Source organism: Ochotona princeps, chromosome 17 (assembly GCF_030435755.1).
Source record: "Ochotona princeps isolate mOchPri1 chromosome 17, mOchPri1.hap1, whole genome shotgun sequence".
NCBI lineage: Eukaryota > Metazoa > Chordata > Mammalia > Lagomorpha > Ochotonidae > Ochotona > Ochotona princeps.
Window position 1 is genome coordinate 3078300 of NC_080848.1, and position 27163 is coordinate 3105462.

At 54.7% G+C, this 27163-nt stretch overlaps 2 protein-coding genes across 2 annotated transcripts in view; both read left to right on the forward strand.

Annotated features, from left to right (window-relative positions):
- Window positions 1–27163, forward strand: part of QRICH2 (glutamine rich 2) — a 159731-nt gene that overhangs the window by 104433 nt on the left and 28135 nt on the right. The window lies entirely within an intron of this gene.
- On the forward strand, window positions 2642–25650 carry PRPSAP1 (phosphoribosyl pyrophosphate synthetase associated protein 1). The gene is made up of 10 exons (XM_004592884.3): window positions 2642–3019; window positions 6726–6778; window positions 8394–8460; window positions 15414–15586; window positions 17116–17231; window positions 18107–18162; window positions 19271–19416; window positions 24421–24491; window positions 24915–25061; window positions 25400–25650. Exons 1-10 carry the CDS (start codon window positions 2850–2852, stop codon window positions 25556–25558), a joined length of 1158 nt encoding a protein of 385 aa, XP_004592941.2. The 5' UTR covers window positions 2642–2849; the 3' UTR covers window positions 25559–25650.

Consider the following 27163-nt stretch of genomic DNA (forward strand, 5'->3'; position numbering starts at 1 on the left):
TCCACTTCCCATCCAGCTCCCTGCTTGTGGCCTGGGAAAGCAGTCGAGGACGGCCCAATGCATTGGGACCCCGCACCCGCGTGGGAGACCCGGAAGAGGTTCCAGGTTCCCGGCTTCGGATCGGCGTGTATCGGCCCGTTGCGGCTCACTTGGGGAGTGAATCATCGGACGGAAGATCTTCCTCTCTGTCTCTCCTCTCTGTGTATATCTGGCTGTGATAAAAGGAATAAATCTTTAAAAAAAATCTTTAAAAAAAAATTGCAGCCCAGCCTGGGCCTGGTGGACCCATGTACTCTGATGTAGGATCTGAAACACAGATCCTACAGAGTTAGTCTTGCCAAGCCCTCTAAGTCTACATGAACCCCAGGGCAAGCAGTGAAACAGTCTGTTAGGGACATCTATGCGGGACCAGGATATTAGAAAGATAACTACTACCTACTGTAAAACTTGACTAACTGCTTCTGTAGAACACAAAGTGGCACTCATAAGGGATCTTCGGCGTGTGAGGCGAGGACTTCTGATTCGGCTCCCTGCTTATGACCTGGAGGCAGATGTACAGAGAGGAGAGACAGAAAGAGCTTCCGACACCAGTTCACGCCTCAAGTGGCTGCAATGACTAAAACCGAATCAATCTGAAGCTTGGAGCCTGGAGCTTCTTCCAGGTCTCTCACCTGAGTGCAGGAGCCCAAGCACTTGGGTCATCCTCCGCTGCTTTCCCAGGCCGCAGAGAGCTGGATGGGAAGCAATTCAGACTCCAGTGGGCACTCGGATGTGGGATGCTTATGCTGCTGTACCACAATGCAGGCCCCAGAAGCTGTGTTTAAATGGACTCCCCTCCCTCCTACCCCGCCCCGCTGGGTACAGATGTGTGGGATAAGACTGCCAAGCAGGGAAGGCTTGGGGCTGGCAACTGTGCTCTCAGGATGGCTGCGGCTAGGTCCTGTTCTTCACTCAAGCTGTTTGGAAAGGGCTGAAACAGGCCGGGGTCAACAGTAGGCGCTCCTTACAGGGTCGAAGGGGTTGTTTAGGGACTTGACAGTCAAGTCCACTGGCAGAAGGAATGAAAGAGGGGGAGGGGAAGGAGCAGTATGGGGTAGAATTGAGAAAATGAAGATGGATGCTTGTGGTGTGAGGGGTTCCGTGAGATACTGGGATCACCCGAAGGATATGGCTCCCCTTTGTTCTAGAAGATACCACGAATTTTGTCTGATTCCATCAGCATGCAATTGTGTGAAGAGTCAGAGGGAACAGCAGCTGGTTAGGGTTTTTCTTTTAATAGAAGTTATTTTTTTTTAATATAAACTTGTATTTCTCCCCCAGGTCTTAATTTCCCCATAGCACGGTTCTCCTCTGGCCTTGGAGGACACAGGGGCAAAATTAACATATCAATTCGCTGTCTAGAAGTGACCTACCTAATCCCATCTGCGGGCCACTGTCCCAGAGAATGGGAGGAGGAAGTTTACCAGTCCCACCCTCCTGAAGTTTGATTAGGAACCAGATACCGCTGGGAGCGATTTTGTCGAGTCACTCCCCTGAGATTGTGCATGAAAGACACCAACCCCACCTTTAACTCGGGACTTTTCCCTTCCTCCAGCCACTGCGGTAGGAGGTCTGGGGTTTCTTCCTCCGGACACGTAGAGCCCCCTCCTGCCACCGTAGCAGGAGCCCTTTTCCCCTAAATAAATCCTGCTTTACAAATTGGAATTGTCCTCATGTAAATTCTTCTTTGGTGAGACAAGAAACGAGGCTGCTGCCAGATTTTGCGTGGCAACATCCCACAACACAATGGCTACAGAAGCTGACCTACAAAACCTGTTTTGGCTTGAACTGTGTATTATTTTCCCTGCTGCGGTTTGACCGGGCCAGGCTGCTGCAGGAGCCAGGGCGGTTCCACTCATAGAGTCCCGAACCTTCAGCCTGGAGCACCACCTGGCGCGGGGGTCCTCAGGGCACCCTCTTCCCCTCCAGCCCCGGGCCGGTGATAACCACTGACTAGCGGCTTCCTGGCCCTCTACTTCTCGGACCGTCCACGCGCCAAGGAGCACGCGGTCCCACGCGTGGGGAAGGCGCAGCGCTAAGCAGAGTCCCGGCCGCCTCTCCGAGGCTTCAGTCCGAGGGTCCCTGGACGCCCGCGAGGAGCAGGTGGACGCGGGCAGTGGGTCCCCGAAGGCCAGCGGCGCGCAGGCTGCCAGGGAACCTTGACGAACGCGCAGATACGAAGTTAGAGGATGTCCAGGCTTGGGAATCCACCATCTTAGGGACGTCCCAGTTCAGCGGGAGACAGTGTAGGAATAACCCCTCCCTCCACTTTTCAAATAAACCCCAGCCCGGCGCACGCGCATGGGAGGGCCAAACCCTCTGTTATCATAGAGGCGTAGGGCTAGCTCGTCTACCACCACGGAGGTCGACATTTTGGTTCCTGGCTGAAGAATTGGAGACGGCTGGGAGTAGCACGAGGCTGGCTGCGTTGCCCAGAAGCTTGAAAGCAAAAGAGCTTCTACGGGAGCGGCAAAAGCAGGCGGTGGAGTGAGTCCGGCGTGCGTCCCCAGGGAGAACAAGCGCCCTGGCGTTGGCCACCTCCTTGCCCTCACCTGAGATGGCGGATGCGGCCGCTCTAGCCGGCGCGGCTCGGCTGCGCCGAGGGGGCGGTGGCTCGCTCTGAGGCGGCTGCGAGCGGCTCGCGGCGCGCGGCGCGCGTGGGTCCTGCCGCGGCTTCGGGGCCGTGCGGGCGCCGAGGACAGGGGTCGGCGCGTTCCGCAGCGCCTTCCTCCCGCGGCCGGCCGTCGTCTGGCCGGCTCCCGGGCGCAGCCTCGCGCGGGGCCGGCTGGAACCGCTCCTCGGGTCGGACGATGCCCAGGAAACTGCTGCTGCTGCCCCCGCTCTGCGTGTCCTCGGCTCTCCGCGCCCCGCGAGCTCGCCCCGCAGCCCCGCCGGCCATGAACGCCGCTCGCACCGGCTACCGAGTCTTCTCGGCCAACTCCACGGCCGCCTGCACCGAGCTGGCCAAGCGCATCACCGAGTGAGCGAGGGGGCGCCGCGGGGCTCGGGAGGGCGGAATGGGGGACCCCCTCCCCGGGGCCGCCCTGGAGTCGCTTCTGCGCCCCTCGCACCCCGGCTCGGCTGGGGCGTCCTTGGGCCCACTGCCCGCACCTGGGCAGGGGGGAAGCGGCCGCAGCACCGTGCCGGCCCCAGAGCTGGGCCAACCGCTTAGAGGGGACAGACGCTCCCCTCTGCTCCCGGTTTTGCAGTCGGGCTGACGCCCTGGGGACCCCAGCCCCTCCGGCCCCGCTCTCCGGTTCCCACTTCCCGGTGCGGCGACCAGCACCCGGCAAGCTCCCGGGCAGGGGTGGAGAAGGGAGGTCCTTTCCCACGGTTGGAGCCGGGCCGTCGCCATTCCCGGTCTCCTTGGAGAGCCGGAGGGGTCCCCCGGGACGGATGGCAAACAGTTTAGTGTGTGGGGAAGCGCCCTGGAGAAGGCGCCAGGCAGCTGCGAGGAAAGCCTGTTGTCCCGGAGGTCGGAGACAGAAATGATAATGGGATCCCGGTGGCTTTGGGGGGTCCGCTTGCCGCTTCTCCGCTGCGGTTCCCGGATTGCTTTCGTGCCACAAGGATGGCGCTGCCTGATGGGCACAGGTGGGGCTGGCCTGAGCAGAATGAGAGAGCCTCATAGTGGTCCGAACATGATCTGTTTCCTTAAAAGTCCTTTCCTCTTGGGCTCTTTTAAGAAACCCTGAGCGCTAGTGGTTCCTAGGAGCCTCTTGGGATCTTTCCGGGACCAACTTATTTTAGAAGGTCCTGCAAAGGCCGTTTTGTGAGGAAAAAGACTATGCAAGGATTTTCAAGTATTTTTCACCGAGATAACCTCCCCATTTTATTTGAAGGGCGGGGCTGGGAGTGGAGCTCCTGCATCTGCAGAGCCCTCACTCCCCGTGCCTGCAGCAGCCAGGCGTGGGTCAGGTGCACTCCGGAGCCTGGAGCTCTGGCCAGGTGTCCCATGTGAGAGACTGATCCCCTGCTGCCTGCCAGGGCGTCCATTAACAGGAAGCTGAAATCCAGGCTGGGGCTGTCCCTTCTAGCTGGGCAGTCCAAACGCACACCCCGAAACTTCTGTCTCAGTGTAACCCTCATGTAAGACATAAAATGAACAGCCTGCTAAACGTGCCTGTAGAGGCGTCTTGGTAGAGTGGCGCTGTATGCCGGAGTAAGCAGTGAGTGTGGAGAAGAGGAAACAGGAACTTTAGACAGTTTTCCCACTGCACCTGTCCTCAGAGGGGGCACTGAGTGAGATTAGAAGAGGGTGATAAGACAGCCCTTTACACTTTGCTACCTGGTTACTCTTTGTAACCTACTTATCTTTCCTTTGGAGGCTAACTAAAATAGTCACTTTCAGAAGCAAATGTTGGGAAGGGCTTACTTGTAAGAAGGCAGGAGGGGGCGGGCGTTGTAGAAAGTCATATTAGGTTCTCCCCTGCTACGCTCCAGAAAGATTTTAAGTTGCTATAAATAAGTAGCTGAGTTAAAAGAAGCCTGTGTCTGCTTTGTAAAGTTGTTTCTCACTGAGGTTTGATTTGAAAAATGAGCTTTACCATTAAACCTGTGCCATGGCTAGGTCAGGCGGCCTGAGGACATTGTACTGTGCTTTGGCCCAGATTCCTTTCAGACGTAAACTTTAAGCAAGGGCCCTTTAAACTTTCTTTTCTTTAAGGCTTATTTTATTTGAAAAGCAGAGTAACAGAGAGAAGGGGAGAGAGATCTTTCATCTGCTGTTTTATTCCCTAAATGGCTGCAAAGGCCAGGGCTGAGCCAGGAATTTTATTCCACATTGACGGCCCCAGTGCACTACTAGGGAGCTCATCGGAACTAGAGCAGCCGGGACTCAAACTGCTGCCCAGAAGGGATGTTGGCATCGCAGAGAGAAGCGTAACTTGCTCTGCCACAATGCTGGCCCTAAAACTTTTTTGAAAGATTTATTTTGTGTGGAAAGCAGAGTCACAGAGAAGGAGGGACCGGGGGAAAGAATCTTCCATCCGCTGGTTCAGTCCCCACAGGTCCACAGTAACCCCTGCTAGGTGCTAAGCACTTGGGCTGTTCTCCACTGCCTCCCAGGAACCTAAGGCAATGAGCTGAGCCGAAGGTGTGGGCCAGTCAGGATTTGAGCTGGTGTTCACAGTGGGGTGGCAGCACAGTGCCCACCCTGCAGAGTTGGGGGCAGACATTGGACAGAGCAGCTAAGATGCCCTGTGGGTCCTCCACTGAAGGGTACAGCTGTGAGTTGGCTGCTTCCAGCCCAGCACCCTGCTGAGGCATGCACTGGGACTTGGGAATCCTGCCAGGTTTCATTCCTGGGAAGGTGGGAGACTGCACTGAGTTAGCTTCTTCTGGCTGCTGCAGGCACTTGGGAAGTGACCCATGGCAGTCCATGTCTGTCTCTTCCTTTCTGTTGGATAAAAATCGGTGTATTTTGATAGAGCGGGTTAAGCTGCTGCCTCTGTTGCTGGCATCCCATGTAGGTGCTGGTTTATGTCCCAACTGTTCCACTTTCTGTCCAACTACCTGCTAACGTGCCTGGAAAAGCAGCACCCACTTGAGAGATCCAGGTGAGGCACCAGGGTCCTGGCTTTGTCCTTGGCTCAGCCCTGACCATTGTAGCCATTTGAGGCGTGAACCAGATGTGTGTGTGTGTGTGTGTATAAATAACTCTGCATTTCAAGCAAATCTTTGAAAATGAATCTAAAACTATATTCTAAAAGAATGTGTTACATCCTTGGCCTGTGTGTAAAGTTTTAAGAAGTCTTCCAGTCGCTGGTTTACTCCTTAGATGGCCACCACAATAGGCCAAAGCCAGGTCACCTGGGTCACCTCCAGCTGCTTTCTCCAGACCATTAGCAGGGACCTGGGTCAGCAGTGGAGTAGCCAGCACCTCATATGGTGGCTTTATGGACTGCGCCACAGCGCGGGCTCTGTATTCCTGTGGGTTGTGGTTGACACTACCTTCCGTGCCTGACCACTCAGTGCTAATCTTACTTCATTGGATCTGCCTAGCCCTCACCTCCTGGGGACCTGGAATACTTTTATTTATTTATTTATTTTTATTGGAAAGGCAGATATACAGAGAGGAAGAGAGACAGAGAGGAAGATCTTTCGCCCCATGGTTCACTCCCCAAGTGGCCGCAATGGCTGGTACTGCGCCAATCTGAAGCCAGGAGCCTCTTCCGGGTCTCCCATGCTGGTGCAGGGTCCCAAGGCCTTGGGCCGTCCTCGACTGCTTTCCCAGGCCACAAGCAGGGAGCTGGATGGGATGTGGAGCCACCAGGATTAGAACCGGCGCCCATATGTGATCCCTGTGCGTTCAAGGTGAGAATTTTAACCACTATGCTATCATGCCGGGCCCCTGGAATACTTTTAAAATGGATAAAACATATGTAACCACAGGGGCCGTTTGAGCCCTGTTTAAGCATGCAGTTGTGTGCATGGAGTGCATTGACAGTGTGAACCATAGCTCACCATTTCCAGAACCTTGAACTGTGAGCTCCTCATTTGCTTGTTCCCCAGTCCTGGTGGCCTGTGTCCTGGCACTGGCTACTGCAGTCATTTGGGGAGCCAATCAGTGGATGGAAGATCTTCTAAATATATGTATATATGTATATATATAATATATGTACATACATATAAGAAGGAAATGCTTTACTGAGAATTCTTACTTGCCTTTGTGTGTGTGCCCACAGGCGTCTGGGGGCTGAGCTGGGCAAGTCTGTCGTGTACCAAGAGACCAACGGAGGTGAGCCACCACTGTTGTCACTGTCTTCGCGGGCCTGCCCCAGCAGCTGCAGGCTTTACGAGGCAAATGCCACTCCTGTTTAAGGCGAGAACGTTTTGAGTCTTGGCTTCTTTGCACTCCTGTCTCCTTGTCTTTTTGAGCAGTGGTACGGATGGCCTGCAGCTTTAGAATGAAAACAGAGGGACTAGTGGGGACTGGGCTAGAAAGCACAGCGGGACCTGTGTCACCCACCCCCGTGCCCTGTCCTTGCCTCTCGCCCTGGCCCCAGGAGACTCCTGACTGCCCATGTTGTTGACTGTGCTGCGTCCTCCTTGCTGCCCCACAGGCTGGCACCAGCCTCCCTGCCCGGTCTCTGGTCACACCCTTCCCACTGCTCATGTGCTCGGACACCCCAAGGTGCAGCCCGGAGACCTGCGCTTCAATCCCTTGGTGGCTCCCTGTCTGCCTAGCTGCCCCTTCCTGTCACTACTTTCCTGGGGACTTGTCTGAGGGCTAGCCGCTGCCCTGGACCTCTCTTCCTGTGGCCCCCTACTTTCCTCATGCACTTATTTTTATTGCAAAGTCAGATATACAGAGAGGAGGAGAGACAGAGAGACAGAGAGGAAGATCTTCCGTCTGATGATTCATTCCCCAAGTGACCCCAATTGCCAGAGCTGCGTCAGTCCGAAGCCAGGAACTTCCTCCAGGTCTCCCACATGGGTGCAGGGTCCCAAGGCTTTGGGCCGTCCATGACTGCTTTCCCAGGCCACAAGCAGGGAGCTGGATGGGAAGTGGAACTGCTGGGATTAGAACTGGTGCCCATATGGGATCCCGGCGCGTTCAAGATGAAGATTTTGGCTGCTAGGCCACTGCAGTGGGCCCTGTTCCTGCTTTTTTTTTTTTTTTAAAGATTTATCTATTTTTATTACAAAGTCAGATATACAGAGAGGAGAGATAGAGAGGAAGATCTTCTGTCCAATGATTCACTCCCCAAGTGAGCACAATGGCCGGTGCTGCACCAATCCGAAGCCAGGAGCCAGGAACCTCCTCCAGGTCTCCTGTAGGATCCCAAAGCATTGGGCCGTCCTCGACTGCTTTCCCAGGCCACAGGCAGGGAGCTGGATGGGAAGTGGAGCTGCCGGGATTAGAACCAGTGCCCATATAGGATCCCGGGGCATTCAAGGCGAGGACTTTAGCCGCTAGGCCACGCCGCTGGGCCCTGTTCCTGGCTTCTTAATCCCTCTTCTTTTTCACCCTTGGTCTGTGTCTGACACCTGGCCTGCTATCTCCCTGGCTAGTCTTTGTCCCAGTGGTTTGCGCCCTCCCGTTAGGGCTCCAGAAGGCCTTGGCATTAGTGGCCCGCACGGTTGGTGGAGGCATCGGGATTTGCTCTCGGGTCTTTGGTGGAGTGTGTGGGCTGTTTTCCATTCCCTGAAGCTTTCTGCGGGTCTGTTGGTCTGATCTGTTCATCGCTTAATTTCTTCTCACATGTGCCCGTGTCGTCCTGAGGTCTGTGAACAACTCCTGTGGCATCGAGTGAGGTGTCATTCTAGACTCGTCTGTTTCCCAGCCGCTGTCTCCTTGTTGTGTCATGAGATGCTGTTTGTCAAGCTCTAGGATGTTTTTTGTTTTCCAGAAACGCGAGTTGAAATCAAAGAATCTGTTCGTGGCCAAGATGTTTTCATTATCCAGACCATTCCCAGGTAAGAGTGCTGTCTGTAGCCTCCAAACCCCACAGGCCCCCGTGGTGGAGCACTCAGAGGCCTCCCCACTCTCCCACAGACCCCGGTGGTGGAGCACTCTCAGGCCTCCTCACTCCCCCACAGACTCCGGTGACGGAGCACTCTCAGGCCTCCCCACAGACCCCGGTGATGGAGCACTCTGAGGCCTCCCCACAGACCCCGGTGATGGAGCACTCTGAGGCCTCCCCACAGACCCCGGTGATGGAGCACTCTGAGGCCTCCCCACTCTCCCACAGACCCCGGTGGCAGAGTGCGCTGTCTTTCCTTGTGAAGTCGCGCGCCTCCCAGATGCGGCTGCTGGTGTCTGCTGCCTGGTCCGTGTGTCCCTTGTGTGACTTTCTTCCCCAAGCTCTAGCTGCCTCCAGAGCAGACCGACGCAGTTCAGTGCACACTGAGAGTGTGTGTGTGTGTGCTCGTGCACGTGTTCAGGGCTGCAATGCGACCTTGTCATTAAACCCTGTGTGATGGCTCCTACTTGGTCCTCGTCAGCACAGGCTCTCGCCACGCTTTCTGTCCTGGTCCCCTCCTCCGAGAGCCTAGTGCCTCCCAGGGATGTGCCTGGGCAAAGGCCAGACCTGCTCTTCCTGGTCAGTAGGGCATGGCCAGGACCACGCCTCTTGTCGTTTTTTAACCCTTAAGTTCCACACAGAGCTCGGCAGGGACTGCGCTGAGGAGGCTGGGCAAGCTGGGCCGTGGAGGTGCCCACCTGGACAGAAGAGCCCCTGCCCACGGGAGGTGCTGAGGCCTTGTTCTCACAGCCCTCTTTCTGGGGTCACTAAAGATGCAGGCACCTGGAAGTGTGTGTCAGGAGACCCCAGCCCTCCTTGCCCAATCCCCATTCTTTGTAGAGGGCTTTCTGTAAACGGGGCTGTGTGCTTCTAATGAGTGCTTGCCAGGGTGGGGGCCGTAAGTTCAAGCAATCCTCAAGAAGTGCAGGTGGCGTGTGACGTGCCCAGCACCTGTCCACATGGCTGGCGTTGCAGACACGTGCCAGTGCCTGCCGCCCCCTCTGCTGCCCGCTGCCCGGCTCCCTCCTCGGGGCTGTCGTGCTCAGCCATCTCCCAGGTGCTATTGTGGCGACCCTAGGCCTGTACAAGCAGCTGGGGTGTAGTTTGAAGGAGGAAGGCTTGAGGGCCTTGCCCAGGAACCCAGGGGCCAGGGAGGGGCTTGAGGTTTCCGTCTGTTTTTCCTCCTCAGTGACTTTGATCCCTGTGCCTGTTTGTGGGGTGCCCTTTCCTGGGAGTGCAGGACTGACCTGTGGTGGCTGCCCATCACAGTGACCACTTCACCCCTGGGGAGTGTGTCACTGTGATCTACACGGTTTCTCTCAGATAGATAGATAGATAGATAGATTTATTTTCATTTTTGTTGGAAAGTCAGATTTACAGAGAGAAGGAGAGACAGAAAAATCTTCTATCTGCTGATTCACTGCAAAAGAGGCCGCAATGGCCAGAGCTGAGCCAATCAGGAGCCAGGAGCTAGGAGCTCCTTCCTGGTCTCCCACGCGGGTGCAGGGTCCCAAGGCTTTGGGCTGTCCTCACCTGCTTTCCCAGGCCACAAGCAGGGAGCTGGATGGGAAGCAGGGCTGCCGGGATTAGAACCGGCGCCCATGTGGGATTCCTGCACTCTGGGTGGAGCTTAGCCTAGTCCACCACAGTGCCGCCCCTGTTTTTTCTATTTAGACTCTATTCAGACCACATACATCCAAAAATCTGAGGGGAGAGTTACGGACACACATTCCCAGCTTTTGTGTGTCACCACTTAGAGAAAGCTGAGTCAGGCTCCCATTCCTCAACAAACTGCCAGTCCTCATCTGAGAGCAGCCGTTACCAACAGCACTTGACTGGCTCAGAGTTAATTACAACCCCAACCAGCACCTCCGGGCCTGCTTCCCTGCCCGAGCCGCCTGCTGTGGCATCGGTCCCTCAGTCTCTGTCAGGTGGCTGCTGACAGAGAAGTCCTGGCTGGACGCCCCTCGCCCTTGCCCCTGGTCACCTTTGCAGTTGGCCTTCCTGTGCACATGGGCGGGGGCTTAGGCCCCGCTCTGGCTGCTGCATGGCTTCTGGGCCCCCCGGCCTGTGGTGGCAGTGAGTGGCCAGGCTGCACTGTCACCACTGCTTCCAGCCTGAATGCTGGAGCACTTAGGGCGTTGGAATGAGCAACCTCTGTCCCACGTCGTGGGCTTGGCCCCTGCGACTTAAGGAAGAGCCCATGTTCATTGAGGGCCGGAGAACAGCGAGAGACCCGCCGCTCTTGTTAAATGCACACATTGGGGCGACAACCTAGTTCCACAGAGGGCATCCCCTGCTGCTCCTGGCAGGTTCTGGTGAAGCCGTAGTTCCCATGGTGCTTCAGCGAGGCAGCCTTCAGACAGCGGTGCCCTGCCTAGACCGTTCCCTGCCCCTTGGCGGGACAGACCATGTCTATCCCATAGGGCAGGTTACGGGGCTTGCTGTAATAACTGGTACTTGATTATTGAGTACTAAATATTTTAATACCAGCTGAAGAACACAGAGTGTCATTTGTCAGTATTGACTGCTACATACATAGATGAAGGAATAGCTCTTGCACTCACTAGCTGTTGGTGGGTGGAGATGGAGAAAGTACCTACAGCAATGAGGCTGGTTGTATTACTTTATGTGAGTGAGTGAGTGAACGTGTGGGTGATCTTACAGCCGCTGGTTCATTCCCTGGATACCTGCTACAGCCGCGCTGGGCCCAGGTCAGAGCCTAGGCCAGGAGCTCCGTGCTGGTCTCCCACGTGGGTGCTAAGGGCACCTGGACTTGGACTCATCTGTGGCCTTTCCAAGCATATTCATAGGCTGTATGTAACACATTAACCTGCCTGTGGTATCCCATGGAGGCACTGATTTGAGTCCTGGCTGCTGCATTTCTGATCTGGCCCCTGCTAATGGTCTGGGAGAGCGGTGGCGGGGACCCAAGTGCTTGGGCCCCTGCATCTGCGTGGGAGACCCAGAAAAAGCTGGTAGCTTCAGGCCTTCCTGGCCCCTGCTGCTGCAGCCGTTTGGGGAGTTAGCCAACAGATGGAAGATCTTTGTGTTTCTCTTTCCTCCCTCTCTCTCTGCAGTTCTGCCTTTTAAATAGAAATAACTGCATCTTTGAAAACAATAGGAAACTTATATTAGAAGTTGAACTAGTCCCAGAAGTGGTCCTCCTGAGAGATGGGGCATCTGGAGCGACTGCTTAACGCCCGTGCCGCACTCGGCGCTGGGCCCGGTGAGGCTGGTTTTAAACACAGACGCAGAGGCATTCAGCTTAGCTCTCTGCCTTCTCAAGCAGCCCGAGATCGGAATGTGGTGGTTATCCGTCGGGATACCTCTGGCGCCCCTGGAACCACTGGGAAGTTGTGGCTTCTTTCTTGTGGCTGCTGCAGTAAGGGTACATTTTTGATAGTTGAGGATGGCTTTAAGTTTTGGAAATGGCAAAAATCCACTGTCAATGAAGTAATTATGTTGAGTAGTTGAACTTCATTGTGTTCAAAAAGAAATAGGAAGCCTGCAAAGTGTGTTTTTTTTTTTAATGAGAGGAAGATTTTTTTTTTTTTTAAGATTTTATTGTTATTGGAAAGCCGGATATACAGAGAGGAGGAGAGACAGAGAGGAAGATCCTCCATCCGATGTTTCACTCCCCAAGTGAGCCGCAACGGGCCGATGCGCGCCGATCCGAAGCCAGAAACCAGGAACCTCTTCCAGGTCTCCCACGCGTGTGCGGTGTCCCAAAGCTTTGGGCCGTCCTCGACTGCTTTCCCAGGCCACAAGCAGAGAGCTGGATGGGAAGTGGAGCTGCCGGGATTAGAGCTGCCGGCGCCCACGTGGGATCCCGGGGCTTTCAAGGCGAGGACCTCAGCCGCTAGGTCATGCCGCCGGGCCCTGCAAAGTGTGTTTTGAGGGAACAGTCTCACGTTCACTCGCAAGTCCAGTGGTGTTGACACGTAGGAACACTTTCTGTTTATTTGTAAGACAGAGTTAAGGGGAGAAGAAAGGGGTCTTCCATCCACTCACTCCCTCAATGGCTGCAGTGGCCAGAGCTGAGCCAGGCCAAACTCAGGAGCCAGGAACTCCATCTGGGGCTCCCATATGGGTGTCAATGGCCCTGCAGCTTTCCCATGCGCATCAGCAGGGAGCTGGATGGGAAGTGGAGCAGCTGGGCTCCCAAACAGCGCCCTTCTCTCCATGGGTGATTGCTGGAGCTGGGGGATGGGGCTATACCTTTAGCAGTCCTGTGCAGTTTCTTTTTTCTTTCTTTCTTTCTTTTTTTTTTTTTTTTTCATTTTTTATTGGAAAGTCAGATATACAGAGAGAAACATCTTCTGTCCGTTGATTTACTCCCCAAGTGGCCACAATGGTCGGTGCTGTGCCAATCCGAAGCCAGGAACCCAGAGCCAGGAACCTCCTGCAGGTCTCCCACATGGGTGCAGAGTCCCAAGGCTTTGTGCCATCCTTGACTGCTTTCTCAGGCCACCAGCAGAGAGCTCGATGGAAAGCAGGGCCACCGGGATTAGAACCAGCGCTCATATGGGATCCCAGTGCATGCAAGGCGAGAACTTTAGCCACTGGGCTACTACCCTGGGCCCACACAATTTCTTTAATGTGTATCCTACGTCTGTTAACTTTCCCAGATCCAAGCTGAGAGAGTAGGGGCTGAGTTAATGTAGGGAAAAGAAAAACTATTGGAAAGGTCGTTAAGACTGTCCCACTTAGATACAAAGTGCCTGGGACGTGTTGGAGCGTTCTCAGGGAACAGATAAACAGCGCGGAGCCTGCCTGCCAAGTGCGCCTCCCTGCTCGCACGCAAGGAGATGGTTCGTGTCCGGTTTGTCTAGTGTCTGGTACCAAGTGGGTAAAGCCAGTGTGACAAAGGTCCTTTTGTCACCTTTCTCACCAGTGAGGGGTGGGGGTTGGGAGGCATTCCTTTTATCATTATTATTATTAAATGTTTATGTATTTATTTGAAAGGTAGAGTTAGAAGGAAAGACAGAAAGGTCTTCCATCCTCTGGTTTGCTCCCTAAGTGGCTGCAATGGTCATGGCAGGGCCAGAGCGAAGCCAGAAGCCTCATCCTTATCTGCCCTGTTGGTGAAGGATGGGAGGTGGAGCAGCCAGGACCTGAGCCAGCGCCATTTGGAATGCTGGTATCACCCATAGCTGTTTTCCTGGCGATGGTTCCGCACCATACCCCGCAGGCTCTCTAGCCCTGAACTGGAGGACCTTTGGGCCCCTTGGCATGGACTCTCAGGCAGAAGAGAACAGGGGTCTCGTAAGGGAAGTCAGTAGTTCCTGAAAGGGACCCTGAGGTCAAGGTGCTTGTCCGAGAATGTCAGTGACCTGCTCTTTGCACCTGCCCGTGCTGTGCCGGGCGGGCACTCCAGAGCTGGGTGCTGGGGTCCTAGTCCTGCACTCCCAGGTCTGGCTCCTCACGCACAGTCTGGGAGCCAGCAGTGATGACTCAGCAGTGATAACTGGATCTTTGGCTGTCCATGTGCGAGACCTGGATGGACTGCCTGCCTCCGGCCTGGCCAGCACAGAGAGACAAATGGAAATTGTTCGGCCATTGTTTTACTCCCTAAATTCTGACAGCAGCTGGTGGCAGGACCGAGGTAAAGCCACAGTGTGGTCTGTATCTGGATTCAGAGATCCAGGCACCTGAGCCACCACCTGCTTCCTCCCAGGGCATGCTTAGGCGGAAGCCGCAGGGCGTTCCAGGCAGGGTGCTGGGCCCCAAGCAGGGAACTGATGTACACGGTACCTGCCGTGGGAGGCTTTATCAAGGGGCCCAGCATCGCCAGGCAAAGAACAGATCTCAGTGGTGAGGCTGGAATTCTGTGGCTGAACGTGTCCATGGAAGAAGACTTTGGGGTCAAAGGATGTCCGCTTAGATGCTCATTCCCAGGTGCTGCTCAGCCTAAGGGGTGGTGTCGGCAGAGACTGGGAGAAGCTGAGCCTCTCTGTGTGAGAAGCATTTCAGCCACTTGGGCACACACCTGTCAGATCTTTGCCATCTGAGGCTCCTACGAGTGATGCTGCCTGTGGGTGGGGCTGATGGTATGTGAAGGGGCCAGGGTCGGATGCTGGGCTCACCAGTCCTTTGTGGACCTTGGGGATTAGTGGGCCAGGGTAGGCTTTGAGAATAACTCCCAAGGTTTGTCCCACCCACCCCTCCTACGCTCTGTAAGAGAAAGGCTAAATCTTTTTTTTATTTTTAAGATTTATTTATTTTCATTACAAAGTCAGATATACAGAGAGGAGGAGAGACAGAGGAAGATCTTCCGTCTGATGATTCACTCCCCAAGTGGCTGCAACGGCCGGTGTTCCGCCGAGCCGAAGCCAGGAGCCAGGAACTTCCGCCAGGTCTCCCACATGGGTGCAGGGTCCCAAGGCTTTGGGCTGTCCATGACTGCTTTCCCAGGCCACAAGCAGGGAGCTGGATGGGAAGTGGAGCTGCCCGGATTAGAACCGGCGCCCATATGGGATACTGGTGCTTTCAAGGTGAGAACTTTAGCCGCTAGGCCACTGCGCTGGGCCCAAAAGGCTAAATCTTGTTGTTCGTGACCCTCAGATAGGAGGACAGGTGGGGATCCCTTGGTGTTCCCCTTGGTGTTCCAAGTCCTGGTGGCTCCTGGGAGGCCCCCGGCAGGTGCTGCGTGATTCTGGCCGCTGCAGTCACTGCCACACGGATGGAGAAGGGCGAGTGTGGGCATAATCATGCTGTGGACTTGAGTTCCCGCAGCTGGAGACCTGTGCTTGCCCAGCCCCAGCCAAGCCCTGCTAAGCCTTCCTGTGCCCCGTGAGGTGTCAGGTCGACGGTGAAGTGCCAGGGGCCACGTGCAGTGGCTGCGGGCAGGACCTTTCCTCGGGGTGGAGCACCTGGAATTGACCCCCATGCACTTGTTTTCAGAGATGTGAATACGGCTGTGATGGAGTTACTGATCATGGCTTCCGCCCTGAAGACGGCCTGTGCCCGGAACATCATTGGCGTCATCCCCTACTTCCCCTACAGCAAGCAGAGCAAGATGAGGAAGAGGGGCTCCATCGTGTGCAAGCTCCTGGCCTCGATGCTGGCCAAGGCTGGTGAGTGTAACCGAGGCCTGGGCTGCAGGCAGTGAGCCGGGGCTCGGGCCCAGTAAGGAGACGCACTCCATGCTGGGCTGGCCCAGAAGCTGGCTCTGCCTGTGCTGTCCCTGATTACTGTGTCTCCTTTGATGGCGTCCACGCAGCGTGTGCGGATACTCGGGCACCGCCTCTCATTCTGGTCTTTGTGTGTTTCACTTCAGAATGACACGTGGCCTGGCCTCAAGGTCTCTGATTGTGGACTCGGTTTCCCCCTTCCTGGTCACTGCTAAGTGTTGAGCTGCAGTCTCTGCGTTCTTCCGTGGCATTATGAGCTTCAAAGCACTGCATTTCCATGTTTGTCTTCCTTCGCTGCGTCCCGTGTGTGTCTGATCCGGGCTCTGGTTTCTGCTTTTCCCGCTCCCACTGCCTTTCTGTGGAGCCTCTCCTGCTCACCGCTTTCTGCTCCGTATGTGGCAGGCCAGGCTTTCGGAACTGAACATCAAGTGCAATAACCTCATTCAGTGAGCAAATTTTATTTGTGTGTTGCTTATTATAAAAGTCAAATGTGTGTTTGAGTCCGTCAAAGCTTATGTGTGTTGAGTTCCGTTCTCTCTGGAAGGATGTTATGTTTTTAGCAAGAACAGAGCTGAGCGTGCCGCCGCCGTCTGCACTGCTCTCCCGTCCCTTTCTGTTGTTAAGCACAGTTGACCCTGATAGCCTGTGACCTTGTTTCTCTGACAGCATTCTGGGGCCAGCCTGTTGGCGCAGGGGGAAATTGCGACCTTGACGATCTGATCTTTGTACCACATTAGTTTCTTTTCCTTTCTACCATAACCACATTCTTAGCCACTTTCTTCTGAAGGTTTTTTTTTTAAAAGATTTATTTATTTTTATTACAAAGTCAGATATACAGAGAGGAGGAGAGACAGAGAGGAAGATCTTCTGTCCGACGATTCACTCCCCAAGTGAGCCGCAACGGCTGGTGCTCCACCGATCCGAAGCCAGGAGCCAGGAACCTCTTCCGGGTCTCCCACATGGGTGCAGAGTCCCAAGGCTTTGGGCCGTCCATGAGTGCTTTCCCAGGCCACAAGCAGGGAGCTGGATGGGAAGTGGAGCTGCCGGGATTAGAACTGACGCCCATATGGGATACTGGCGAGTTCAAGGCGAGGACTTTAGCCGCTAGGCCACGCCGCCGGGCCCGAGACCTTACTTTTTCTTATAACTGTTACTATTTTGGGGTTTGTTAACTCCCTCAACCTATTTTTGCTTCTAGTTCATTTTTCTTTTCTCAGTTTTCAGGGCCAAGCTATAGTCGGAGAGCGGTTGCTCCCTGCGTTAGTTCTGCACCTGCGGGAGTGTAGTGTGCCCTACACAGTCCTGAGCTAGTCTTCAGCCCACAGCATTTTGATAAAGATACCGTGCACGTCTGTGACTGCCACACTGCTCCCCAAGCCCGTCTTCAGTCTGGTGGTAGAAGCAGGGAGTTGAGCCCCGTAGCCGTGGCCTTTTGGGGCTGAGCTTAATCACTGTGGGCTTTGACATTGCAGGTTTAACACACATCATCACCATGGACCTTCATCAGAAGGAGATCCAGGGCTTCTTCAGCTTTCCCGTGGACAACCTGCGAGCCTCGCCTTTCCTGCTCCAGTACATCCAGGAAGAGGTGAGGCTCCGCAGGCACGCCCCCCTGGCCTCCAGGCGCGCTCAAGGGGTTCCCTCCCAGATCAGGGTTCTCTGGTGAAAGGCTAGGCCGTGACCTTTGTCTCCTTGGCACCTGCCTGAGGCAGCCGGATAGGGTCAGAGTTTCAAAGACAGTTAAAGCAGATTTTCTTCAAAGGATTTTGCTTACATGTTCTAGAATAAAGCTTTTTGTGGTGGTTTTTCCAGACTGATTGATTGATTTGAAAGACAGATTTAGAGAGACAGTCCAAGGGGCAGATCTTCCATCCATGGGTTCGTATGGAATGCCATCCTTCCAGGCAGCTTAACCTGCTACACCACAATGCCAACTCCATAGGGTGAAGGTTTAAAGAATTCTTCTTTGAATCTTGTACTTGAGAATGTTTACATGTGCACAGTTGCTTGTTGGTTTGGATTCTTGTAAGAATTCAAACAGTCCAAGGTTTAATGCCAGCATCCTGGTGTTTTATTTTTCAACATCTTTATTTAGTTAATTTACTTGGCAAATCAGAGGGACTAGAGAGAGATACAAAAAGAGAAAGACAGCTTCCCTTCACTGCTTCACACCTCAGACGTCTGCAACAGCCAGGGCTGTGCTGGTGCAGAGCCAACAACCAGGACGCTGTCCGTGCCCCTCCTGTGGGTGGCAGGGGCCGAGGCACAAGAGCGGGCACCTGCTGCTTCCCAGGAGGGCATGAGCAGGGAGCTGCGTCAGAAACAGGGTGGACTGCAGCCTGGCATCCCAGACAGCTGCTTCACCCACTGCACCATGGCACCAGCCCTATGCCTTCCACCCCCAGGCCCAGCTCTTAGCTTTTGGTATCTCATCAGTATTCTCTGCTTTTCTTCCAAATCTAGATTCCAAATTACAGAAATGCAGTCATTGTGGCTAAGTCTCCTGATGCTGCAAAGAGGTAAGTAACCTTTGCAAAAATCCCTCCACGGTAATCCAGGCTGTCACAGCTGAGCCGCTGGCACGCCCAGGCACATCCCACTCCGCGCAGACTCCCAGGGCCATCTCCTGGCTGATGTGGGAATCCAGTGGGGCTGTGAGCATTGTTTTTTTAAGGTTTTTGTTTGTTTGTTTGTTTGTTTGAAAGGCAGATGTAGAGAGAGACAGGGAGACACACATAGAGGTCTGCCAACCACTGGTTCACTCCCCAAGTGGCCACAGCAGCCAGATCTGGACAAAGTTCCAAAGCCAGGAGCTTCTTCCAAGTCTCCCACGCAGACGTAGAGTCCCAAGGACTTGAACATTCTTCACTGCTTTCCAGGCCCTGGCAGGGAGCTGGGTGGGAAGTGGAGTAGCCGGGACACCAGCTGGTTCCCCTGCGGAATACCAGTGCTCACTGGCAGACAATTAGACCATTGAGCTATCCCATGAGCTCCATGGGGAATGGTTGTCTTATTTAATCATTCATTCATTCACTCATATATTTACTTATTTTTGTTGGAAAGGAAATTTTACAGAGAGAAGGAGAGAGGTGCAGTGTCCCAAGGCGCTGGGCCTTTTTTTTTACTCATGCTTGGGGAGTGAACCAGCAGACAGAAGATCTTTTTCTCTGTATCTCCTTCTCTCTGTATATCTGCCTTTCCAATTAAAAAAAAAAAAAAATCCCAGCCGGAGCTGGGAGCTTCTTGTGGGTCTCCCATGTGGGTGGCAGGGAACCAAGGCCTTTGGCTCTTTTACTGCTATTCCCAGGCTGTTGTGGAGCTGGATTGACAGTGGAGTAGCTGGGACACAGACCAGTACTCATGGGATACTGGCCTCCTAGCCAGGGAATTTATTCACGACACCACATTGCCAGCGCCTGAACAGACAGACTCCTTTCTTTTCCAGGTGACTAGAAAATTAGACAAGGATAGGACCAGAATTATCTAGAATCGGATCCTAGCTGTGACTGCCTTCTGGCCTGGGCCCCGCACCCTGACATGTGGGCAGAGCCCCTCCTGTCCTGCCAGAGGTCCCTGCCGTGGTGACACAGTGACGTATGTGTGTCTTTCCCTTTGTCTCCTGCGCAGGGCCCAGTCCTATGCCGAGAGACTGCGTCTGGGTTTAGCTGTGATCCACGGAGAGGCTCAGTGCACGGAGCTGGACATGGACGATGGCCGCCACTCCCCGCCCATGGTCAAGAACGCCACTGTGCACCCAGGCCTGGAGCTGCCCTGTAAGATGACTCTGTGTTTCCACTGTTTGTGTATTGAAAATTTTGCATAGCATGAAGGTCAAGGAGTTAGCATCTGGGTGTATTTGTGCTGAGGCAGATATACAGAGAAGGGACAGAGAGGAAGATCTTCCATCTGCTGATTCACTCCCCAAGTGGCTGCAACAGCCAGAGCTGAGCCAATCTGAAGCTAGGAACCTGGAGCTTCTTCTAGGTCTTGAAACCACATGGGTCCCAGGGTCCCAGGGCTTTGGGTCGTCCTTGACCATTTTCCCAGGCCACAAGCAGGGAGCTGGATGGAAAGTGGGCCACCGGATTAGAACCGGTGTCCGTATGGGTTCCCGGAGTATGCACAGCGAAGACTTTGGCTACTGCATCAGGCCCTGTTCTTTGCTTTTTCAGAAATAATTGGATTCCTCAATTGCCCTTTTGTAAAATGGGACCACGTGTGCAGCCCACATTTGCAGACTGTGTAAGGCAGGTTGAGCTAATCTGGGTAGCAGCTGGCCCTCAGCGCCAGGTGTAGCCTTGCTGAAAGCATTGTGTGCGGACAGTGGAATCTCAGGCTTGCGTGTCTGGGTCAGATGGGCGATAGCGGTGGGTGGCCATCCGGTCACGGAACTTGTTTGTCCTCCCTCACTCCCTCCCTCCCTTTCTTCCTTCCTTCCTTCCTCCCTTCCTTCCTTCTTTCCAGCAGAGCTAGATCATTGATCTGCTGCTTTACTCCTGAAGGGCCACAGTGGCCATGGCTGGGTCCAGTCAAAGCCAGGAGCCTGGAGCTCCATCCAGGTCTCCCATGTGGTGGGGGGCTCCAGCCCATTGCGACCAACTTCCAGAGTTTTCCCAGACGCTGACTGGTTAAACTGTCTGAGAGAGCAGCCTGGACTTGAACCACTGCTCAGCTTGGGGCTGTGGACTCACAGGCAGCAGCAGCTTTACCTGCAAAGCCGTCTCTCTGGCCCCTAGCTAAAGCTTTCAGCATCAGTATTTTATTTATCTATTACCTTTGAGGATTTCATAATTAAGATATTGAATGAATTATACATTCACCTATTTTATTTTATTTTTTTAAAGATTTATTATTTTTATTACAAAGTCAGATATACAGAGAGGAGGAGAGACAGAGAGGAAGATCTTCCATCCAATGATTCACTCCCCAAGTGAGCTGCCACGGGCCGGTGTGCGCCAATCCAAAGCCGGGAACCAGGAACCTCCTCCAGGTCTCCAATGTGGGTGCAGGGTCCCAATGCATTGGGCCGTCCTCGACTGCTTTCCCAGGCCACAAGCAGGGAGCTGGATGGGAAGTGGAGCTGCTGGGATTAGAACCAGCGCCCATATGTGATCCCAGGCACGTTCAAGGCGAGGACTTTAGCCGCTAGGCCACGCCGCTGGGCCCACATTCACCTATTTTAAAACTCAAAAAATATGAAGTCCTTTGCAGGACCGGGGTGCCAGTCTCCCCACCCTCCCCACAGGCTGTGGAGTTTCAGTGCAGGCAGGGCTTGCATAGCCACTGGCTTCACGCCGAGTCCGTCTCTTCTGACAGTGTGTAGTGACCTCATCCCCAGCTTGCTGTTTCCCCCTCAGCTCCCTTTACAGCTGCCTTGCATTCTGACTCGCAGATACAGCCCCCCGAAGGTGGATATGTAGATGTTCCCCAGTCTCTGGTTGCAAAACGTAAAATCCCACGAGGATCAACCCCACAGGGCCCCTGTTAGGTGTCTGAGCTCTCTGAGCATGTCATAGAACATCGCCCTCCATAGAGGAGCTGTTCTTGTTTTGTTTTGTTTTAAACTTTTTTTATTGGAAAAGCAGAATTAAAGAGAGGGAGAGAGACTGAGAGAGACCTTCATGTGCTGACTCGCTCCACAAACGGCCACAAAGGATGGGGCTAGGCCAGGATGAAGCCAGGAGCCTGGGACTGCTTCCTCGAGGTCTCCCACGCGGGTGCAGGGGCCTAAGCACTGGGCCACCCTCCCTGCTTTCCCAGGCCACAGGCAGGGAGCTGGCACCGTGCAGGTGTTGCAGGTGGCAACTGAGCCTGGCACAGCACCAGCCTGTGCCCTTGTCCTGCACGGAATGTAGCTCTCACAGCCCAGGGCCTGCCATGGCATGAGGATGCTGGAAAATCCACACTTTTTTTTTTCTATAATTCTTTATTTTGAGCTAACTTCAGATTTAGAGAGAAGTTGAGTCATGCGTATTTCTCTTGCTGTCATGCTAGTCCTCAAGTGTAGCATTTGCGCACACACAGCGTTTGTACGCCTTACGGCGAGTCACCAGCATAAAGCAGCTTCATTCTTAAAGTGTGTTTCCCAAACACAAAGCGTCTCTTACGTAACCAGCATAATGACCGGCCGCGGAAACTGTCATTGTTACACTGCCATGATCTAATCTGCAGGCCTTGTCCACGTCCCTCTGATGTTCTAGAACAAAAGGCGAAGCTCGCCTGCCCCAGGACCTGGTCCCGGCCGGCCACGCCCGCCTCAGCTGCCATCTCTTCACGCTCTGCCAGTCTCTGTGTCCCGTGACCCTGATGGCATTGAAACAGTACAAAGCCTCTTGTTTTATATGTCGCCTAATTGGGGCTTGTTAGGCGTTCTTGGCAGGAGCCCCACAGGAAGCACGGGATGCCCATGTTGCTGGCAAGGTCACTTGGCTGGGCCGGAATCTGGCAGGTTTGTCCCCAGCACGGAATCCTGCCCCATGTCGCTGACAGTGTCCTGTGCAGAGCCCACAGAGCACCTGGCGCCCTGGCGCTCTCGGGCACCGCGGAGGAGTCTCGCCAGAGCAGCTTCAGCCGGGGTGGTTGTCCAGGTCGTTCTCCCAGTCCCGCACTGTGTCCGCAGGTATTGGCTAACCAGTGAGAGACCATCCGCTTTCCCTTCCTGCTTCCTTGTGCATGGCACTGTATTCCTGACTCCATGTTTCGCTGGAGGTTGGAAATCATTGCTATTGGTGACTTTTTTTTTAAGTTTATTTATTTATTTTTAAAGATTTATTTTATTTTTATTGGAAAATCAGATATACAGAGAGGAGGAGAGACAGAGAAAGATCTTGCGTCTGATGATTCACTCCCCAAGTGAACACAACGGCCAGTGCTATGCTGATCAGAAGCCAGGAGCCAGGTCTCCCATGCAAGTGCAGAGTTCCAAGGCTTTGGACCGTCCTCCACTGCTTTCCCAGGCCACAAGCAGGGAGCTGAATGGGAAGTGGAGCTACCGGGATTAGAACTGACGCCCATATGGGATACTAGCGCGTTCAAGGCGAGGACTTTAGCCGCTAGGCCACTGTGCCGGGCCCCAAGTTTATTTATTTTTTATTGGAAAGGCGGATATGCAGAGAGGAGAGACAGAGAGAAACATCTTCCGTCCGATGGTTTATTCCCCAAGCAGCAATGGCTGGAGCTGAGCCAATCCGAAGCCAGGAGCTCTTCTTGGTCTCCCACGTGAGAGCAGGGTCCCAAGGCTTTGTGCCATCCTTGACAGCTTTCTCAGGCCACAAGCAGAGAGCTGGATGGGAAGCAGGGCCACCGGAATTAGAACCAGCGCCAATATGGGATCTGGGCGCGTGCAAGGCGAGGACTTTAACCACTACGCTATCGTGCCGGGCCCTGCTGTTGGTAACTTTAAAGCTCCATGTCCCTCAGACGGGGTCAGTCTGCCTCCTGTGTCCTTGAACAGCGTCAGGAAAGGAGAGACGGATATGCCATCTACTGGTTTGCTTGGGTTCGCTCCCCAAGCGGCTGCAATGGCCAGAGCTGAGTCAATCCAAAGCCAGAAGCCTCTCCAGGTCTCCCATGCAGGTGCAGGGTCCCAAGGCTTTGGACCACTAACAGGCAGCTGGATGGGAAGCAGGGCAGCCAGGACACAAACCGGTACCCATATGGGATCCCAGCGGCTGCAAGGTGAGGACTTTAGCCACTAGGCTACCACGCTGGATCCCAGTCACTTTATTACACAAATAATATTTTTTTTGTTTGTTCTAAGAGGGTTACAGCCCAGCCTGTTAAGCCACTGTTAACTACACTAGCATCCCACAGGGATTCTGGTTCAAGCCGTGGCTGCTCCAGTTGCAGTCTGGCTCCCTGCTGAGTCGCCTGGGAAAGCAGCAGACGGCGACCCGAGTGCCTGCACCCCCACAGCTCGCGTGGGAGCCCCGGATGGACTTGGAGGCTCCAGGTCCAGCCTGGCCCAGCTCTTACAGTGACCACTGGGGGATGGGCCAGCAAATTGGAGATCTCTCTCCCTCTGTGTAACTGTCAAATAAATGGATTAATCTTTAGCGGGAGAACAAACACGGAGAAAGGGAGCCTGGGGTTAGTTTTGCACTCTCTGGCCTTCAGGATATACATACTTCTCTAAAAGATGGCCATTTTCATTGTTTCATTTTCTGGTGAGCACTGAGAAATCGGCTCTCCTTCCCCCCCCCCCCCCCCCCCGTCTGAGAGGGCCTGCCGTCCCTGCGCACTGCAGCCTGCTGGGTTCTGCAGCCAGAGGACGGGCTCTGGATCCAGCGTGGCCGTGCCACGGATTTTCATTTCAAGCCAATGGGCTGCAGAGACGTAAACACGTCTTGTTTCCTTCGTCTAACTAGGGCTGAATTTCTGCTCATCTTCCTGGACTTGCTGGCCCACGGCCTCTCTCTGTAGCAGCACAAGTGACCAGGATGTGCAGCTCTGTGGCACAGCCTCTGCCCAGAGCCCAGAGGGCACTGGCTGGCCCTCACCCTGTTAGGGAACGTTTGTGGACATGGCCTGCTCAGCAGCTCACAAGTGAGACACCTGCACACACGCATGTATATACACAGACACCTACACACATTAGCCACCTGTGACACTGAATTCTAGAAACGTGACTGGTCTCAAAGGACAAGTGCTGTGAATACAGAGTACACACACCAGTGTGGAAGATGCCGCTCCCTTCACGTGGCGAGGCACTGAGGCTGTGAGCCTGTTTGTCCAGGTCCCCTGACTGACGGGCGGTGGGTTTTGTCTTGTTTCACTAGTGATGATGGCCAAGGAGAAGCCGCCCATCACCGTGGTCGGGGATGTCGGAGGACGCATCGCCATCATAGTGGTACGCCTGCCCCACCTCCTCGGGCAGTGGGCTCTCTGCTTGGAACTGGGGTTCCCTCGGCACTGACTCAGCATCCTCCTGGGTTTGTCTGGCATGCCGGGCAGACACATGGCAGAAATGTACACAGATAAATGGGCATCAGCAAGTGGCTGCAGACAGCACAGGCCTGTCCTGAGGAAGTTCAGTATTACCACCCTTCTCCCTGGGGCCATGCCCACTGGCCACTTCTGCCCAGGACCCACCCCCACTCGGTTGTCTCGGTGCAGCCTCACAGTGCATGCCATGTGTATGCGCACGTGGCAGCATCACCCGGCCTTGCTCAGGACACACTGCTGTCTGGGTGCTGGGGCTTAGGCAGGGGTCCAGCTCTGAAGCAGGTGCAGGAATGAGGGGACCCCTTATGCAGGCGCCCCCTGCCCACAGGATGACATCATTGATGACGTGGAGAGCTTCGTTGCCGCTGCGGAGATCCTGAAGGAAAGAGGTGCTTACAAGATCTACGTGATGGCCACGCATGGCATCCTGTCTGCCGACGCTCCCCGCCTCATTGAGGAGTCCTCCATCGATGAGGTTGGCTTGTTCCCCCAGGGCTCGCAGCAGGGCAGGAGGGGCTGGCCTTTCCAGGGACATTTCTGTGGGCAATGAGCCAGTTGAGGCAGTATCCCAATGCCCCATGTCTCGCCAGCTCCAACTATGGTACAGTCAGGGCTGCGTGCGTCTGCTTTTGTGTGCTGTAACGCTCTAGGAAGCTTCTCTTGATTTGAGAATCTGTGTCCCCATCCCTCATGTGATGGTAGCTGTGAAAATGTCCCTGGTGGGCCATTCTTGTGATGTGGAACTCTGACCCTGGGCCCCAGCCTTGGGGCTTGCACTCATCACATTTTGTTTTCTGTTGCTTGGCCAACCAGGTGGTGGTGACCAATACGGTGCCCCATGAGATCCAGAAGCTGCAGTGCCCCAAGATCAAGACCGTGGACATCAGCCTCATTCTGGCGGAAGCAATTCGGAGGATCCACAATGGCGAGTCTATGGCCTACCTGTTCAGAAACATCACCGTGGACGACTAGCCCGCCCTAGCTGGGGACCCCTCCACAGGGCACACGTGTGCCACAGTGCTGGTAGCCGCCACGCGCATCTCCCAGCAAGGGGTGCTGGGGTGCCTGGAATAGCTAGTCCTTCTGGCTGTCATCGGGCAGAGTGTGCCCCATAACACGGCCTTAAACTGCTGCCCACACGAGCCCCCGTTCCTCTGGCAGCAGTAGAGACGCTGTGGAAGAGGTGTTGGAGGCACATGGAGTCTTCACTCTCACAGTCACTCAGGCACTCAGCCCTGGAGACGCTGGCGTCGGAGCGGCCCTTGATTGGCAGGCTAGTCCTCTCTCAGGCCTGGTCCGTGTGGGTCCTTCCTTTCAGAATCTGCTATGCCTGCTGCTGTGGGCCTGCCGAGCCTTCATGCTATCACCCTGCCAAATGGGCCAGGTCGGAACGGCGTCTGTCCCTGAGTGTCTTCGCTGCCTTCAAGCTGCCAATAAAAGACTTAGTTGTCTTCCTCAGCTCCTCTCTGGCCCGCCGGCCACCTGCACACTGCCTGGCAGGGCCGTCCCACTGTGCAGAGGCTGGTGGACATGGCCTGGAGGCTGGTGGACATGGTGGTCCGCGTCCACAGCCACTCATGGACCCCAGATGGGTCCCTCTGCTGGTCCCTTCCCAGGCATCAGTGCAATCCTTGTAGGAAAAATTCTAGAAAAAACTAAATTGATAAAAATAGACAAGGGTTCCTCAAGAAGTTCATGGAAAATTCACTGAAACCCATTTGTGCACAGACTTGTTGAAGCTCCTATTGGAGTGAGCTCTCTCCTTGGGGGCAGTGACACTCGGGCTGACACTGGGCCCCTCTGCCCAGCACTAGTCCGATTCTGTCTCGGCACCCGCCCCTGCCCACCCCCCATGGCACACGGCTGCTGACAGCTTTGAGTCAAGGTGGCGTGGTGGGCACGGGGGGCGGGGCTGGATGCTCTTGGGGTCCTGTCAGCCCCCCGGATCGGCAAGGGATCTCTGCGGGGACATTTCTCCATTGCTATCATCTCGTCCCTTAAAATGACACACATTCCCAGGTCTCAGGCGAGATTCCAGGCGTGGCTGGCCTGTCTGCACACACAGATCTGGTGGTGACAGAAGAGGGGAAATGAGGTGATGGCGCACCCCATGTGGGAACGCCCGCTGATGCACCTGGGGAGGCAATGGCGCGCTGAGCTCTCGGGGCTCTGCCACCCATGTTGGGGGGCTTCCCTATTGCCATGTCTGTTGATCTGCCTTTTGAATAGTTAGAAAAGGCAGGTGGCTGGTGTAAAGGCTCCACAAGCCAATCTCCACCTGCAAGCACTAGTTTCCCATATGGGCGCCGGTTCGTGTCCTAGCTGCCCCACATCCGTCTAGCTCCCTGCTTATGATCTGAGAAAGCAGTGGAAGATGACCCAATGCCTGAGACACACTGTGCTCTCGAGGGAGACCTGGAAGAAGCTCCTGACATTGGGATGGTTCAGCCCTTGTGACCATTTGGGCGCGAGCCAGTGAAGGGAAGATCTGCCTCCATCTCTTTATTAAAAATAAATCTGTCTTTCCAATCAATATAAACCTTAGAAGGCAGGAGTGGAGGCAGGGTCTGAGCAGTG